Source organism: Watersipora subatra, chromosome 9, assembly GCF_963576615.1.
Source record: "Watersipora subatra chromosome 9, tzWatSuba1.1, whole genome shotgun sequence".
Classification (NCBI taxonomy): domain Eukaryota; kingdom Metazoa; phylum Bryozoa; class Gymnolaemata; order Cheilostomatida; family Watersiporidae; genus Watersipora; species Watersipora subatra.
The window spans coordinates 50,750,528-50,767,559 of record NC_088716.1 but is presented as its reverse complement, the minus strand read 5'-3'; the positions used below and the strand labels follow the sequence as shown (position 1 = coordinate 50,767,559).

The 17,032-nt window shown below is 36.3% G+C and overlaps 1 protein-coding gene across 1 annotated transcript in view; it reads left to right on the top strand.

The window, feature by feature from the left end:
- LOC137403542 (2-oxoisovalerate dehydrogenase subunit beta, mitochondrial-like) overlaps positions 1 to 17,032 on the top strand; it is a 52,785-nt gene that overhangs the window by 10,119 nt on the left and 25,634 nt on the right. Inside the window, exons 5-6 of the mRNA XM_068089485.1 lie at positions 3,035 to 3,172; positions 11,598 to 11,743. Coding sequence (XP_067945586.1) covers positions 3,035 to 3,172; positions 11,598 to 11,743 — 284 coding nt within the window. The remainder of the gene's footprint in view (positions 1 to 3,034; positions 3,173 to 11,597; positions 11,744 to 17,032) is intronic.

The following is a 17,032-nucleotide window of genomic DNA, read 5'->3' as shown; positions in this document are numbered from 1 at the left end:
TGGCCTCTCTCTTACTAGCGCAATGAGTCGCTCTTCCAAAACTGATCACGCTACTATTATTAATTAATCAATTTATTATTATTAATACACTAGTTTTTAATACGCACACGCTTGCAGTTTTCGCAGTCTATAACCTTGGAACAGCCAATAGTGTGCAAGAGGCCGCGCTCAAAATCAAACATGTGTGAATGCTCTGAAAACGCCACAATCTTGTGCTTGCCGCTTTGTCGCATCGCTTCACTTCCGTATCACATTCGCTCTAGTGTGCGCACACCTTTAATGTCACGAGTTGGAGTATTGTCGAAAATTATCTTTATCCTAACATTGACCCCTGGATAGTGATAGACGACGAACAGGCAGAACCATTTTTTATAGTAAAAAGATGTTGTTTTGTTTTATTGTAGACGTACAAAATATTTGTTATAAGCTTTACTTTGCAGAATAGACATTGCTGTTTAGAAAAATAAGCAAATCGTTGTAAGATAAATGTCAAAAACGTTCAGTCCCTATCAAGTTGTTGTATATTTACCGCAATCATGGTCTATATAACCAGTGAGATTGATCATAAAAAGGAAAGAAAAGTTGTTGATGCAGACCAATAATGGTATAACGGTACAGCCTACAAATTTAAAGAATTAAGTAAAGTTCTTTCTTTTTGTATGACCAAAGGGGTGTGTTTGGAGAAATCTTCGAACGGAGTAGGCAATATACATGTACTTTACTGTTTTTATAACGTAAAATCCCTTTAATGTAAATGTTCCTGGAACGGATTATTTATGTTATAGGAGCGTCTACTGTACATACAATATACTGTATATATTGTTATAGTTATATAAAGTGGACTGGAAGCAATAACTATCTGCAGAAAGCCGCGACAATCTACTAATCAACACTTTCCTTTACTAACCTCAAATCAATCATGTACACCTTAAAAATCTGTGAAATGTCTATATTCTTTATACACCCGGTAAGTCTAGCTTATCTTGTTGAAAACTCTTTGAGACAGAATATCGTAATACAATTTATACTACAGTCATACTTCAACTTACGAGCTTAATGCGTTCCGAGACTAAGCTCGTATGTCAATTTACTCGCATGTTGGTGCAATTCATTTATATATAGAACAATTAAATATATATTGATTGGTTTCCATACTCTAAAAAAAGCAAATAAAACACTCAAAACAAGATATTATAACAGAAAGAACATGTTGGTTATTGTCCTTACGTAGTACATGCTTTTAAAAAGCAACAAATAAAAAACAATGCAAGGAAATGTGATTAATTAAAATGTAAAATTAAATACATACAATAGCAGTTAACGCTCGCATTTGCCAGGGAGGGAAATATAAGTTATCCTTCGTTACAACAGGTGACTTTGGTAAATTTGGATTTTATCAAAGTGTTAAAAGACAAACTTACAAGCAAACCAAAAAGCAAACTCTCATTTTCAACTAAACGTAATTAAAGTTTCTTCGGCGTTCATAGTTTGAAATTTCTCGCTGGTTAGCGAGAAATTTTTCCTTTTTTTTCGCTTTCACGACTAGCCGGCCGTTTTAAGATAAACCTATCTAAGGACGTTTGCCTTTGTCGTCCTTGCAACATGTTGCGATTAGGACGAACACAAGTGTCGCCACAAATGGTTAACGCACGACCACTAGCCAACTTGTCCGAATGTCTATTAAACAGTTTGGATAGATTGCACCGGCCTTTTCACATAGCATCGTTTCAGTTACGCTGTCACCGGCCAATTGTTTGTCCAATGCCATCAGCGGCCGTGAAGATCGCTGCACCGTTTAGAAACTATGGTTAGTCCTTTTGCGAACTAAATGCCCTGAATATAATCCTTCTGTTTGATAATTATGAATGTATTTCTGTCATATTGCCGAGCTAGCTGAATCACGCATACACATTTCGCATATTTTTCAACATTTTTCCGTTTAATATCGACTGTTATCATTTGCTTTTTCTTTGTAATATCTTTCATTTTACTGGCAAACTTTCGGTCCACGCACAGTACTTTTAATTCACATAATTCTGCACAGAAAATCGTGCACAAAAACACGGTACAACAGTATAACCCCTGAGCAGTTGAAAAATACATAGTGATGCTGTTCTCATAAAACACCTCCGGCATACTTGGCAACTGACTCAAGTGCTCGTATCTCAAACATGGCTCATATGTTAGTGCTAAAACTTGCTTGAAAGCTGGCTCGTATCTCAAGTTTCTCGTACGTTGGAGCACTCGTAAGTTGAAGTATTACTGTATATATTAATACTTACAAATAGCACAGCATTTAATTCACTGTTCTTCCTTTAGGTAACAAGATAAAGCGTGCATCTGTGATTTGCTAGATTGGCAAACACCGATTTAACTGCTTTCTTTTCTCAACACTTGTCATAGCATTGAGAGTAATGTTTCTATGCTATGTACATTACATGTGACTGCTGTCAGTGGTGGTTACCAACCTTCCTCACTTTCACTATGTAAATAGACAGTTTTCATCACCCTCTTGAAGATTAACAATTTTACTAGATTCTATTAAAAGTATTGCTTTTTTTTATTATTCGTGATTGTTTTTGATGTTTGAGGTGATTCGACTGTCAGGATGTTTCAAGATTAAAATCAACAAAACTCGATTGCAGTTGAAACCTTCAGAAGAAATTTTTTTTTGAACTGAAGTCACTAGTTGTTATAGTTGTTATAGTTGATATCAGCTAGTGCGTTCAAGTTACAGCGTTATGCTTTCTATTCTGTCGGTCTCTATACAACTGTAGACTTCTTAATTGCATTTTCATTCGATTTGAACATTTTAACCGTGATCAAGTTTTGTCGATTTTAATCTTGAAGCATCCTGGCAATCAGATCACCTCAAACATTAAAAAACAATCGCAAATGGTAACATAACACCGAAAATTTTTGATAAAATGTACTAAAAGGTTGCGCAAGTTCGCTACAGTCTCTAGAAGAGTGCTAGTGACTGCAGTGAATAGTGTGTCTGTCCTGCAATGTGCCGGTGCATTTCTTGTTGCAGGTCTGCTGAGGGCGTGCATTAAAGATCCCAATCCCTGTCTGTTCTTTGAACCCAAGGTACTATATAGGTCAGCTGTCGAGCAGGTGCCCATCGCAGACTACACACTACCACTGGGCCAGGCAGAAGTTGTTCGACCAGGTACTATGAACTCTGAATACTCACCAAGTTGATGCTGTAATAATAATAGAAATATTTAGTTAGAGTTGCTGTTGGATAGCTTTTGAGTTGGTCAAGAAAGTACTAAAGAGGTCAGATGTAGATATTTATCTTTGGCCTTGGAAAGACTAGAGATATATATTTTTGTGTCCCATATATTTTCGAAATATTCCGTGATTTTATGTTTGGAACTATGCAATCATAACCACCTAATCATAATGACAATGTAATCATTACACACTAATTTGAATTTTTAATTAAAAAAACATAAACGTAGTTGTAAAGACTAAACAACAAAAAGTTAGCCAACTTCTACTTACTGCTAGGGTGCGGCAGCTATTGTACAGCTATCGTAACGGTTGTTCCAACTCAAGTGGAGATAATCAGTGTAGGCAAAAGTAGCTATGTGACGCATCACCATTACCGAGGCTTATTACACAACAACATTAAAACTATTTAGTTAACTAAAATCAAAAAGTTATATGTATTGGTAAAAACATTTAGTATCAGTAGAGTATCAGTAAATGACCAAACCATAGATTAATAGGTAAAGATCACTTTATTGATTTGTAGTTGTCTTCTCTACTATAATTAAGTATTCACACACAACTCCAATTTTTACAGACTGCTCTCAGTTCATGTCAAGGTTTTATGCCTTTATGAATGTACAAGAGCGATGCTATGAACACGGCTCTCATATCACCTTTTAGTTTACATATTCTACTAGTATATATTTTGCAGCTAATTGTTTCAGATATTCAGATGTTATGAAATTTATATTTTTTAACCTTTGACCTTTACCTGCACTTTCACCAAATTCTTTTTTGTGTGGAAGCCATTAAACTATAATTTTTAACTTGTGCAAGTCAACACAAAGAAAAACGCTATTTAAAATTGAGTAAGCGTACGAACCAGATGAATCATAAAGGGGAACAAGTGTTTCAACATGTTTCCAAGAAGTCGGCACCACATGAAATGTCTTGGAGTCACATCTATCTCGTATATTTAATCTGGTATAATCCTCTAGTATTGCACTACATGAAAAAGCATAAAACCTTATAATCGTTGTTGTGTTTGCATACGTGTGGGTTGTCAACAGCCATTTGACAATGAGCTCAAAGTTCGGTTAAAACAGCCGAAACATATTTCGTGCGGCATTGCTTGCCTGTAGATTTTCTTACTATTTATAAGTCCTTTACACTGTTTACTGTTTACATCCCAAAACTAACTTAATCCAGCAGAAAAAATGTTCAGTCTGTTTTTTAAGCCAATATATATTGCAATAACCAGGCATACACACATTTTGCTTTTAAAGAACTTTAGTGTAGTGTGACAACTCCGTGTTCAAAGCATTCAGTTGATGATTTTTTTCATGGAATATTAAAAGCTTTGCTCTGTATGGATAATGATAGCTTAATAAGGCAGGAAACATAGAATATGAGACGAAATAAAATGAGTACGAAGATGTCGATGTAGACAGTCATGCGTAAGTCATGATCAAATGGAGCATGGACTCAACATTGCTCCTTTTGATAAGATATTATAAGTTCGTGTGAACACGCCATCAGGCTTTAGAAGTGCGTCACTCAGAGGAATAAATTTTTCTTTAAACCCATTATTGAGGAAACATGTGTTTTTGTCACTTATAAAGCTCAAGTATTGGCTGGAAATGCACCTGGAGGAAGCTATTGAGCCAATTTTAACCCTTATAATATTTATGAAGAAACAAATATGTTTAATATTTGCATCTTTGGCCTATTATAAATTTCGCCATCGTTGCCTAAGAGGCAATAATAATGCTTACCTTAGGTTTGTTGACCTCAGGCTCTGGCTATAGCCACTAGTTTCCAGGACAAGATCCTGTATATTTTCGGTGCTATTATGGTTATTTGAGCAAATAGTTCATACGTTGAGACTCCGGGAGAGCCCTGCAGCTGTCATCCAATATTGAAGTTTCTTGTTATGATGATCAGTATGATGAAGTGGGCTTACTCTTACTGATACCCTACTCATCGGCAAGGAGTTTGTGCCAACATTTGCGGTTTTCAATTTGCTGTAACATTTGCATATTACAGCTGTCCCCATGTATCGGCCTCGCGCTCTCTTCTGGATAATACCCAGGGGTGATAACCAGGTATAATCTGTACTGGACTAGGTTCTGAAGCACTAGATTTCATTGTTTACTTAGTAGATGTACGTCATTCAAGATAAAAGTAATAACCATTACATACACTAAGACACAAACATTGATAATAGATAGCAGGTACTTTTCACCAGCTACTAGCATGAGCCAGTCTTCATTCTACAAGCTGCAACATTGCTCAGCGTTCCATCTTGGCATTGCTCTTCCAACCGCTACACTAGAAATTTACCTATGATTAAATTTTTTTATCGCGATGTAGATTCTACTTTTTAGAGGATATGATACATTGAAAAGGTCGAATTACAATTAATTCTGGTATTGTTATATTGATGGATTGAATGAGACAGACAAGCAATTGATATGCTACCAAATGAATACGTTTGGGTTTACGGAAATGTGAGAGGTTTCCTATGTAAATGGAATTATTGTTGCTTTTTATTACGTTGGTATAGGCCCAATCTACAATTTTTTTAATATCAAATACCTTATTCTGTCAAATGGTTTTTTAGAACAATTACTTTAAGCAGTGCTCTTTTTTTCTAAATACAAAGAGTTGTTAGCACATGGGTGACTGCGAATGCTCAACGATACTAATTTTTTTATTGCACAAACGTCGCTGTGTTGCATAAGTCAGCTTTTAAACTCTATGTAAATGTAGTATGCATATCAGCAGTATCCTTATCCTTAGTGAGAAGTACATTTGTTTTTCATCGTTCACCCGTTTTGAAAGCTACATTGTAAAAACGCAGCATTCATTGAAGCAACTATTCTTTATTCCAGGCTATGGATGTAGCTGTTTCAATCTTTTTCATTTTTAGAAATGTTTATTAGGCTTTTCATATTTCTTCAAGGCTAGATCACAGAGCTGATCGGAAGGCCTTTGGAATGCCATTATATAGATTTATCGTATCGATAGTCTAATTTAAGGAGAATTGATACGCCGGACGGACGTTTTTTCAGCGAGGCAACACTTCCCAAAAACTGACAAGGCATTACGCTTCAAATGAAATTATTTGAATAACTCAATTGCCTCTTTCTCTGAGCAACACGCTTGAAATAGAATATGGTCGTTCTTTGCTTACCACAAAGCGCCTCGACATGTCAGTCAAGTGCCATCATTGCCTTTCCAATAATTTAAGGCTTTCAGCCTGAAATGTTACTTGTGTTCAACAATTAATTAGATTTTTTTAATTGCTTCGCTTATAAAAAACATGTGGTTTAATCTATCCAATCAAGGCCGAGTAACTTTTAAAATGTCCCATATATGATCTCTGTTGGCTTATGGTGTGGTGATCTCTGGTTTATGCAGGAATATTTTCTCTATTGTGATGAGTTGGATAAAAAAGGATCTATAGGACTGTAGTAAAAATTATACTGCATTATATCATATTTGTGAAGGAATCTTCTCAGAACGCCACTAGATGAGATCGGTCTTTTGCTTTGCTAAACTAGGGTGTAGGAAGGTATAGAGCCCTTTCACAGAGCATTATGTTCACTTACTGAATGCACTGCACTACGCAAATCCTGACCCACTGTTGAAAAAAATGCTGTTATTTAAATTTGAAAATTTTCACCAGAGAATTAATTTTCTGGTGAAACAAAAAGATGTCTTATATTTTTACACACAACTCTTTTCACGTTGGAATCTTGCTGTAGAACTGCTCAGAACTTTGGCCTGCTGTGCTAATGGTTTGATAACTGCTTAAAACTGTCTGTTTTAATGGAAAAAATAAATCTTTATGACACAGTTTTTTTGCATCTCGCTAGTCATTACTTATGTTTGACACCAGTTTGATAGCGATTATGGATTATTGAATGGTTGAATGACATGCGCTAAAAGACATCAACAGTGCGGAACGGTAGGACATTGTAAAGCATGTCCGCAGTTTGAGTATTATAATTAACTTGTGATTCAGAAGGTGATGGCTCGTGCAATTTTGTACCAGCCGGCACTTTAAAAGTAAAACTATCTTTTTGGCATTACTTGTTTATAGTTACAACACATTTGAGTTATATACACAGAATGCACTACGGAGTTCTCCGGTGGTAGCGAACAATAAATCATCACTGCGGCTGTGAAATATTGTTTGATTTATTACCTGAAACAATCTCAATCATCTGCAGACTTATCTCTCATCTAGAGAAGTGAGTTAATGACTGAACACAGTTGAAGATGCAGATCTTCAACTGTGTTCATCATGCGGATCATCAACAACTCACATGGTCATTATGAAGCAAATTTACAAGCAGTTGCACGAATAGCCATTTTAGGACAAGTCTAAGTTGGTGTGCATTAACCATAACCATGTACATGCTCATCGAATTGATGAAGGCATCTATTGACAAGGCACTCTCAGGCCTAGGCTAACTACCGCTTTCGTGGCTTCATAACTAATTTCAACAAGCATAGAAGGCATGAGCCACTAGTAAATTTTAAACTAGCTACATGAAAGACATTGAGCGAGTTGTTGCAAGCTGATATATCTTAGCTTTTCTTTTTATCACTTGCATAGTTTCGCAATGTTTGCTAATTTTTTCGGTGAGCAAAATTTTGATCTTTTTATTTTGATATAAGCTAGGATTACGATTGAAAATGGTACGAGATGGTAGACGGAACTGCCTTGTAAATTAAAGAGTAATGTTATATATGTGAAGCAGCCCACTGTTGATACCCCAGAAACATTCCAAATAACTTTTCTCGCATGGCATGCCCAGTGGTTATCGCCAGTCAATATGTATCATATCTATAACTTGCGTGTATATATCGTACCTTTACCATATACTAAGTAAAATATCATTTACAGACATCTACATGCACCATATCTTTTACAGTCTGATTTCAGATGAAATCTCTCTTATTCTACAAGGTCTAAATACGTGAAAATATTGTATGCAGTATCCAACTAACTAGTGTTTGTTTGCACACTCATTTATGAAGTTCCACATATATACAGTTTTGTTACATAGGGCACGTTGGGTGCGCCAAATTTGAAAACACCATTGAACGTCTCGTGTCATGTTAAAAAAAACAATTTTGAGCATGCTTCTAGGTTTTCTGGCTCTCTGGGACACGATAAAAAGAGTATGTGGGTCACTACGTATGAGTATACAAAATCATGGGTACTTACTCTTTAGTTCATAAGGTAATTTAATTGAACGTCACCAGTTTTTGTTCATTGTCACAATAGACCAGATTTCCGTAACTGAAAGAACTAGTAACAATAACCAAGCTGTGTTATTGTGATTGAAACCCAGCTATGGAGTATCGTCCCACAGTGACTCAGCTTTATTAAAATCGGGCCACTATTAAAATTTAATAGTGGCCCGAGCCATCTAAGATTTACTTAATTCGTGAGACGACTCATAAGCCTTTCTGGTAAAAACAGCAATAAGCGTGTGGAAATATATTTTTATACTCTATTATTGGTTGGTATACATAGAAAACATGTTGCGAACCACAGTGAACGATCAATGGCATAATGACTTTAATGTGAATGATGCGATGTAATGCTTGACTTGTTCTACCAAAAAATGCAACATAAATCGTATTAATATTTCCTGTAAAATGTCATTTTATCTTTTGGATCAGGTGCAATAAGTAAACTAAGTTGACCGTATAAACACGGAATCAGTAAACATGAACATACATGTAGTTCTTGATACACCTAAGTACTATAGTACCTATAGTCCTATAGTACCTATAGCACCTATAGTACCTATAGTCCTATAGTACCTATAGCACTTATAGTACCTATAGCACTTATAGTACCTATAGTACCTATAGCACTTAAGCTCAACGATTATTTGAAGCACATATATCGACTAGCCAAATCTTAGATGTAGCATCGCTTCATGGAAATGTTCTATATTTTGCAGTAACTTTTGTAGTAGTAATAATAGTGTGTTGACTAACATTTTTTCTGCTGGTGTAAGCTAGTTTTTGAGTGTTTTCGATTTCGCAGAACCAGTATGAGAATCTATAGGCAAGCGATGAATGTCACATGGAATATATTTCACCAATGGTGAAAAAAGCAATATATTGTCACGGATTCGTTGTCGTGAATCGTCATCGGACCTAGGCGTAATAAAGCCTTTGTCTAGATTTGAAGTATTTTTTTACGCCTGGTCTAGACGTTGTTAGTCTAATGTTGCTAGTCCTTTTTATTATTTTTTGAAAAGTAAGAAAAATTCGGTAATGCCTAAAAATCTCATAATCATTTGAGTGCGATTTCTAAAAAATTGTGGTAAAAACATCAGGATTTCAAATTGCTTAGCAATTACCTCAAATCTGAGCGTATTACATTACGCCTAGATTCGAAGTCTTCCTGTGCATTATGCACTGAAAAATGTGATCCTGAGTTCACTGTTGATTGCTGTTGCAAACCTTCACATATGCAAACATGACAATATATATATATATGGCAGCATCAGAGGATTATGCCAGCATAAATATACTAGATATCTAGGATTCATAGGCATTTCATGTGGAGCCAACTTCTTGGAAAAATGTTGAGACACTTTTCCGTTATGATTCATCTGTTTATGTAACTTCTTTACATTTAGCCATCATAACTCTCAAAAGAACAGCCATTTTTAACTATAATAAGAGCCATGTCCGTCCTGTCGTCCATCTGTCTGAACGTCACTGAAGTCACTGCTGGAGGTTGAAAACAAAGATTGCATAGTGCAGGATTCCAACCTGTGGTATTCAACCACCCATTAGCATTGCAGAATAATTGTATGTACGGTTATTACACCTGGTGATCTCATACAGAGCGTCAGACTGCCAGGGTACTAGTAGTAATAAGTATTTAATGTTCACATTTAATATCAGCTCGCATAAATGTCCACAAATTCACTAAGTGCAAGTCTATATCTGTAAATATATATCTGCATAGCTGACAGGTGCACACACCTTTACTTACATTTTGTCTCGCGAGCTTTTATTTAGGTTAAAATATCGGTCATAGAATGGGGTACGCGATATGCATTTGTTTGGTACTACATGCATTCAGGAGTTTGGAGATATTCTTTTTATGCTGCATTCAGCGATTTGTGACTGACACGGTAATTTCTCTGTTGATGACCGGCAAACGAATCCAATAAAATCTTTCTAGGATATATCTATGTTAAAATCTAGCAAATAACAAAGGCATTCGTTTTTGTGACAATTGGTTGGTTTTTTAGGGTAATTGCATAAAAAGCTTTATAAAGATATTGGTCCATGACTTAATGATTCAACGCTATGCATGAGCTTATCCACTGTCAGTAGACCTTACCCGGCTCGGTTGTCGTGTACCTTCATGACCACAACCAAGGCAACAAGCACCGTAATTTTAAAACTGAGAAATATGCGATCGGAATCCCAATGTCTTACATTCTTTTACATGAACTGACCACCGAGTTCATCAGGCTCGTCATCTACCAGTGTGTTTGCAAGCGTGCGCGCGTGTTTGCAAGCGTGCGTGTTTGCAAGCGTGCGTGCTTGTGAATGCATTATATGGTAGCTGTAGCTTATTTCGCTTAGATTTATAGCCCATCACATTTGGTGGATATTCTAAAAGATTGATCTGGCTAAATACTGAAATTGCTATATTTGCAACAAATGCTATTTTTATCACTACATGTATATCCAACGGCTCTTCATCAGGTTTATTCTTTGTATATAGCTCTGTAATGTCTCATTCCATGCATTCATAAACGCCTAGGCAACAACTATAACTGCTGAAGGAATGGGCTGCAAAATTCAAAAATTGTATCTTTATATTTCGTTATTTTATTTTTCATTCGTATTTTTTATTTAACCATTTGTGTACTTGAAATTTTTAATCATTCTATTCACTGCTTTGTGATGCTATCGTTGCACGTTGCCAACCACTATATTGATGTTACAGAGCCAACTTTCCTTTAAGACCAATGTCCTCTTGACAGCATTGACCTTTAAAATTGTATCACAACAATCACATCTCCTAATGGCTTTTGAAAACTAGTCTGTTATTTAGTCACTTGCTATATTTTTACTAAGAGTTATATGTTGATCAGCATTTTAGCGATCAAGTTCGTGCGATGAACTCTGTCTCTTCTTTGTTAACTCCTGGCTACTCTCTAAGGCAGTGATGATTGCTTCCAATGGCACTACCAGAGACTTTTCCAAATGTCTAAATGTCTGGTTATTTTTTTAAAATTAAAAGTTCATTTTTAATTAAATCTTGCGGAAAGATTGGTAGTGTCTAAATGATAAACAATGGAGACGGAATGTTTCAGGCAAGGATGTGACACTGATAGGCTATGGTACTCAGTTACACGTGCTGCAGGAAGTGGCAGAAATGGCAGAAGAACAACTCAATGTGTCGTGCGAAGTTATTGATTTGCAAACCATAGTACCCTGGGACGAAGAAACCATTTATCAAGTAAGCGTGTATCAGTCGTTTGAGTGTTATTATTTATTTGAGTTTTATAATTACGACATTACGCAGATGTTTTTCCTGTTGAAACACTTGAAATGAAGGCTATTAGTAATAGACTCGAATGACTTTGCACATTTAACAGGCCTTTTGATTGGCATTGTTTTTGTTTTTGCCAATCAACTCGCTTTGTTACATGACAGATATGCATCGTGTCGCTTGGTGATACCCAATTTACACGATACTTCTCCATAAGAATTACGTTGAGCAGTCATGAAAAATTTACCACAGCTTTCAGAGAGAGCAGAGGTCACGGATTCTAACGTAAAACTGTGCTAGACGTTTTGCTTGTACGACTGGATATTCAAATAGAGTTTTCTCATCGTGTCATCATTGTTTTCAGGCTCTATGGGATATAGTTAGGTCTTAATAGAAACAATCAGAAAATGGTTTAGATTTTCCGATCAACTGCCAACCATGTTTCAATATTTTATTAATTTATCTAACCTCGATGTACATTACACGTACAAAGAAATATATTACCTAGCCTATCTTTCGGAATCTTTCAAAAGAAATTTTTCAAGTCATCAAGATTTTGGACTGTAAATGTTATAATTTTTTTGCTTTTTTGACAGAAGTAAATTTAAGCATAATAGTTGAAAGTTTATTTCACGGTCTAATTTGCATTAATCGGTGTAAATAAAATGGATATCTATCAATGTTCAAAACCAAAGATAGTAAAACCACGATGTCTTGCCATTGACGATATTTAGCTTGAGGTCTGTTTAATGAATATTAGAATAGAGCTACTCACTATACATGTAAATGTTGGGAAAGAGAAAGGTCAAACATCAACTGTTAACTTAAAAGAGCAGCCTGGGTTAATGTCACATTCCTGAAAGTCACATTTCCTGCCCATCTGTTCACATTTTAAATACTGGTGCCAAAGCAAGAATAAGTACTTCATATTTACTGATACGGCGAATGAATAACTGCCCTACACTTAGGAGTTGTCCCTCCATTTTGGCTATGAATTATGGTACCACAATATCAGAACATGTCTCGCTCTTTAGATTATGTACGAGAGAACTTGGAAAATCTGAACGGTGATGCAATTCAAAACTGCAGAAAAAATAAAAACAATCTGTGTTTACCTTCTGGAGGATTGTCACCCACTGGCCGTGAATTGCGCGTACCTGCTTTAGAGGAATAGTACATTATCATTGTTATTTGTACACTGTCAGTTGTGTTTCAGCTATGCTCAATTACAAGGCATTCTTAAGAAAGGTGATGGAGATTTATATGTGAAAATTTAAAATGAATCGTTGAAACTTATTAATAGGCAATTTTGTTTACACATACTTTCTCTCCCTATAAGTTCCACTTTCCTATATATTATTGTTCTGTATTAATTTACTGTTTGTGACATACCAAAAAGCTGCAAAAAGATTTCCTGTAATACATTGATAATTGGAATGTTAGTTAAATAAATTATGCATTGTATCGCTTTAACCGGTTCTGTACGCGAACGAACCTCCTTGCGAATTTGCTGCATTCTCATCCTGACAGGAATTGTTTAAACATTCTCAGCATTCAGCCAATAAAGCTTTCACGTAATGTTTAACTTCTAATGAGAAGGCATGAATAACTACTGCCTGACTTGTAAATGCTGTTCTACCCTGGTATTTCCTGTTATATACGGAACCTCCACAACTCTACAATTTATGCAAGCAGACATGTACAGCAGCACTACTTTGTCTGATTCATTGACTTGTACCCATTTGAAATTTGTATTCACGCTTTACTCCAAAAATGTTCTTATGCCGCTACAAGAAGTGTACTAATATAGCATATGTATCCATTGTATGGATGACGCTGATTTGGAAAAGTGCGCCTCATTGAGTTGCCGCGCAACGTGTTGCAATGGACATTCTCACATTTTGGATTAACGCGAGCGCTTTGTTAAAAATGATGAGTTTACGCCATAGACCATAGCGGTGCACTCTTGTCTGCTCAAATCCAAATTGGAATGACTGAAGTGTGAAGAGTGTTTAAAATGGACTAGCTTGTGCGGCATTTTATCGCTCATAATGTAAAAGTGTTGTTTCTATCTTTTGCAAGCATGAAACATTCGATAAAAATTTGCGAGCAGCAAAGCTCGTCTGACTCGGCGGGTTTTCGCCGTTTTCATCTTGCGGACAAAGCAAACGTGAGAATTAACAGCCTCACAGAAACATAATGAGGGTTAAATGGGATGAGGACGTAGCGCATAGCGCATAGCATGTACTGTAGTATGACTATACTTATGGGTTCAGCCTATAAATATATATATACAGTCAAACATGGATAACTCGCCCTCGGATAACTCGAGCCCATGGTTAGCTCGAACGGTTTTTTGATCCATTCCCACGTAATGATAAATTGCTTTAGATAACTCGACCTCAACTTCGTTAACTCGAACAGTTTGTGCCCAACGGCTACTGAAACGGTTGTTATCGCTTTAGAAAATCACTTTATTCCAAGCCATAGAGGTAAACCTCAACTTTTCGTAGTTCATAGGCGTCGTTATTACCATCATCGGCAAAATATTTTTGTCAACGACATTTTTAAATGTTTGGTGAAATTTGATTTTCACTAAACATCCGCTTAGTGAGGGCTCTTTGGAAGCAAGGAAAAATGAGGTAACCTTCGCATAAACTTCAAGAAAAATTGGCAAAATTGATCTTGGTTAAAACGCTCAAAAGAAAAAGAAGTCTTTTCTTCTGAGCATTTCAACAGCGATCAAGTTTTGCCAATTTTAATCTAAAAAACGTCCTGGCAATAACATCACCTCAAACAACGAACCAATCTCAAGTGATAGAAAAATCTCTATACTTTTTGATGAAAATTTTTTAAACTTCACATTAGAAGCATTTAATTTGAAACAAGCCATTTATGCTTTTGATTTATATTATAGTTTGTACATGTACATGTATCTACCAATAAATAAATACATGGACTTGTGACAGTGCTCTGATAACTCGAACACTCTGATAATTCGAACACTTGCTCGGTCCCGTGAAGTTCAAGTTATCCATGTTTGACTGTATATCATATAGTTTATATACCATGTAGTTTATATACCGTATAGTTTATTTTAAAGTTGATCTGAAATCAGAGCACCGCACCAGGATGGATGACTAACACCATAAATATATAGTCAAACATGGATAACTCAAATTTCACGGGATCGAGCACCGTGAAATCCCAAGCACAGGATTTGACCTAAACACACTGTGTTTAGGTCAAACGATGAATAGTTTTTTTAGCTAAGACAACGTATACGTTTAATTACAACAATTTTTAAGACGCTTTAAACATTCAACATTCCGACGTTGATTCAACACGGAATCAACGTCGGAAAACTATTCATCACGGGCTAGCCGGGTCACGCACTCAAGGATTTTTGTCACGCACATACAAAACAAAAACAACATGTTGTTTTTGTTTTGTATATGCGTGGCGAAAATCCTTGCGCGCGTGACCCGGCTAGCCGGTGCTATTCATCGTATAGCAGTATAAATCTAATTTCACCAAACCTTTAGAAAAGTCGTTGACAAAAATATTTTGCCGATGGTGGTAATAACGACGCTTATGAATTACGAAAAGATGAGGTTTACCTCTATGGCTTTGAATAAAGTGATTTTCTAAAGCGATAACAACCGCTTCGGTAGCCGTTGGGCAAAAAAATAGTTCGAATTAACAGTGTTGAGTTCGAGTTATCTATAGCAATTTATCATTACGTGGGAACGAACCAAAGAAACCGTTCGAATTAACCATGTGTTCGAGCTATCCGTGGGCGAGTTATCCATGTTTGACTGTATTTCACATGCTCTTTATCGTTCCTTGCAGCCAGAGCTGCTGCCATTACTATGTTTCCATGCCGAGCGTGACTCGCGCCATACGAATTTGGAGTTGTGCACACGTGGCGTTACCAGGCGAATTGAGTGTTTCTATGGACATCCGTGTGATGCGGATTGACTCCGGTGCTTTGTTGAAAAAAGTAAAGCATTTACACTATAAATTAATAAGTTACGCTTAGCGACGCACATCTTAGCGACACAAACACGTGAAACTCGAGCGAGGAAGGACGACGGAAGTATCGAGAATGTTTAATATTGAAAATCTGGCGAGATATTTTAATGCGCTTCATTCGCAAGTGCGGTTTCCATGATTCGCAAGCATGTGATGGATTCAATTATGTTTTGCGAATCGCAAAACTCGCTTAGCTTGCGGATTTATGTCGTTTCCATGATACGGATAACTTGCGGATTGGCTCAATTTTGCGAATCACGCGCGTCATGGAAACAGTGCATAATGGTTATGGCCATAACAACGATATAGCTCTTGTTATGTGATCAGTAGAGAATAACGGAAGTTGCTATCCTAATTCCTAGTTCACGCGAGAATGGATCTCCTAAAAACTTGACTTAGGATGAAATGAAACATTAGTTTTTGTTTTATCGGTCAAATCTCACCAAATTTTCTCTACCATTTTGCCCTACTCATCGATTCAGCCAATAGTAACTCAAGCTATATTCTGCGTAAGCCTGAGCATCATTACTTGCTCAGCATGTGATCGACCAATAGTTTGATGTAGTCTCAATCAATAGGAAGGTGGCAAAAGCTAATAGAGTTCATGAAACCTGACATTGCTTGATCGCCACAAAACCTTTACAGATTCATTGTTTTTACCCAAACAATCTACATTACAAAGTTTAGTATAATGAAGTATCGTATTCTATACTGACGACATAACAGCAGCTATATCATGCATGTCTTCGTTTCAGGTGCACCCTGTAAGCATTACAGCATTAAATATCTTGCCGCATGGGTTAGACTTAGAGGTAGGGTCGACATATGGGGAGTTTAGACTCAATCATTGAATAAGTTTGGTTATGTTTTTGTGATGCCTGGGTTTGGGTGCAAAATTGTAAATTGTACCTACATTCAATTGTAGAAGCACCGTTTACAATAGATATATATTATTAACAAATAAGCCTGAATCGATATCACTTGCTTATAAGTGATGATAGCTGACTGCTGACTGCCAAAGCACAAATGTTTTTCATGAATGCTACAAATATTATTATTGGATTCGTTCACCAAATGTCCTCTATAGAGTAATTACTGTGTCTAGTTAAAAGAAGCGTGTAGAGGACAACTCCAAGTTTTTGGGTTCAACTTCAATGACAGACTGGTTTCATGCATTTCTACAAAAGGTATGTATAGGGAATTCATCAGCATCCTTAGTTT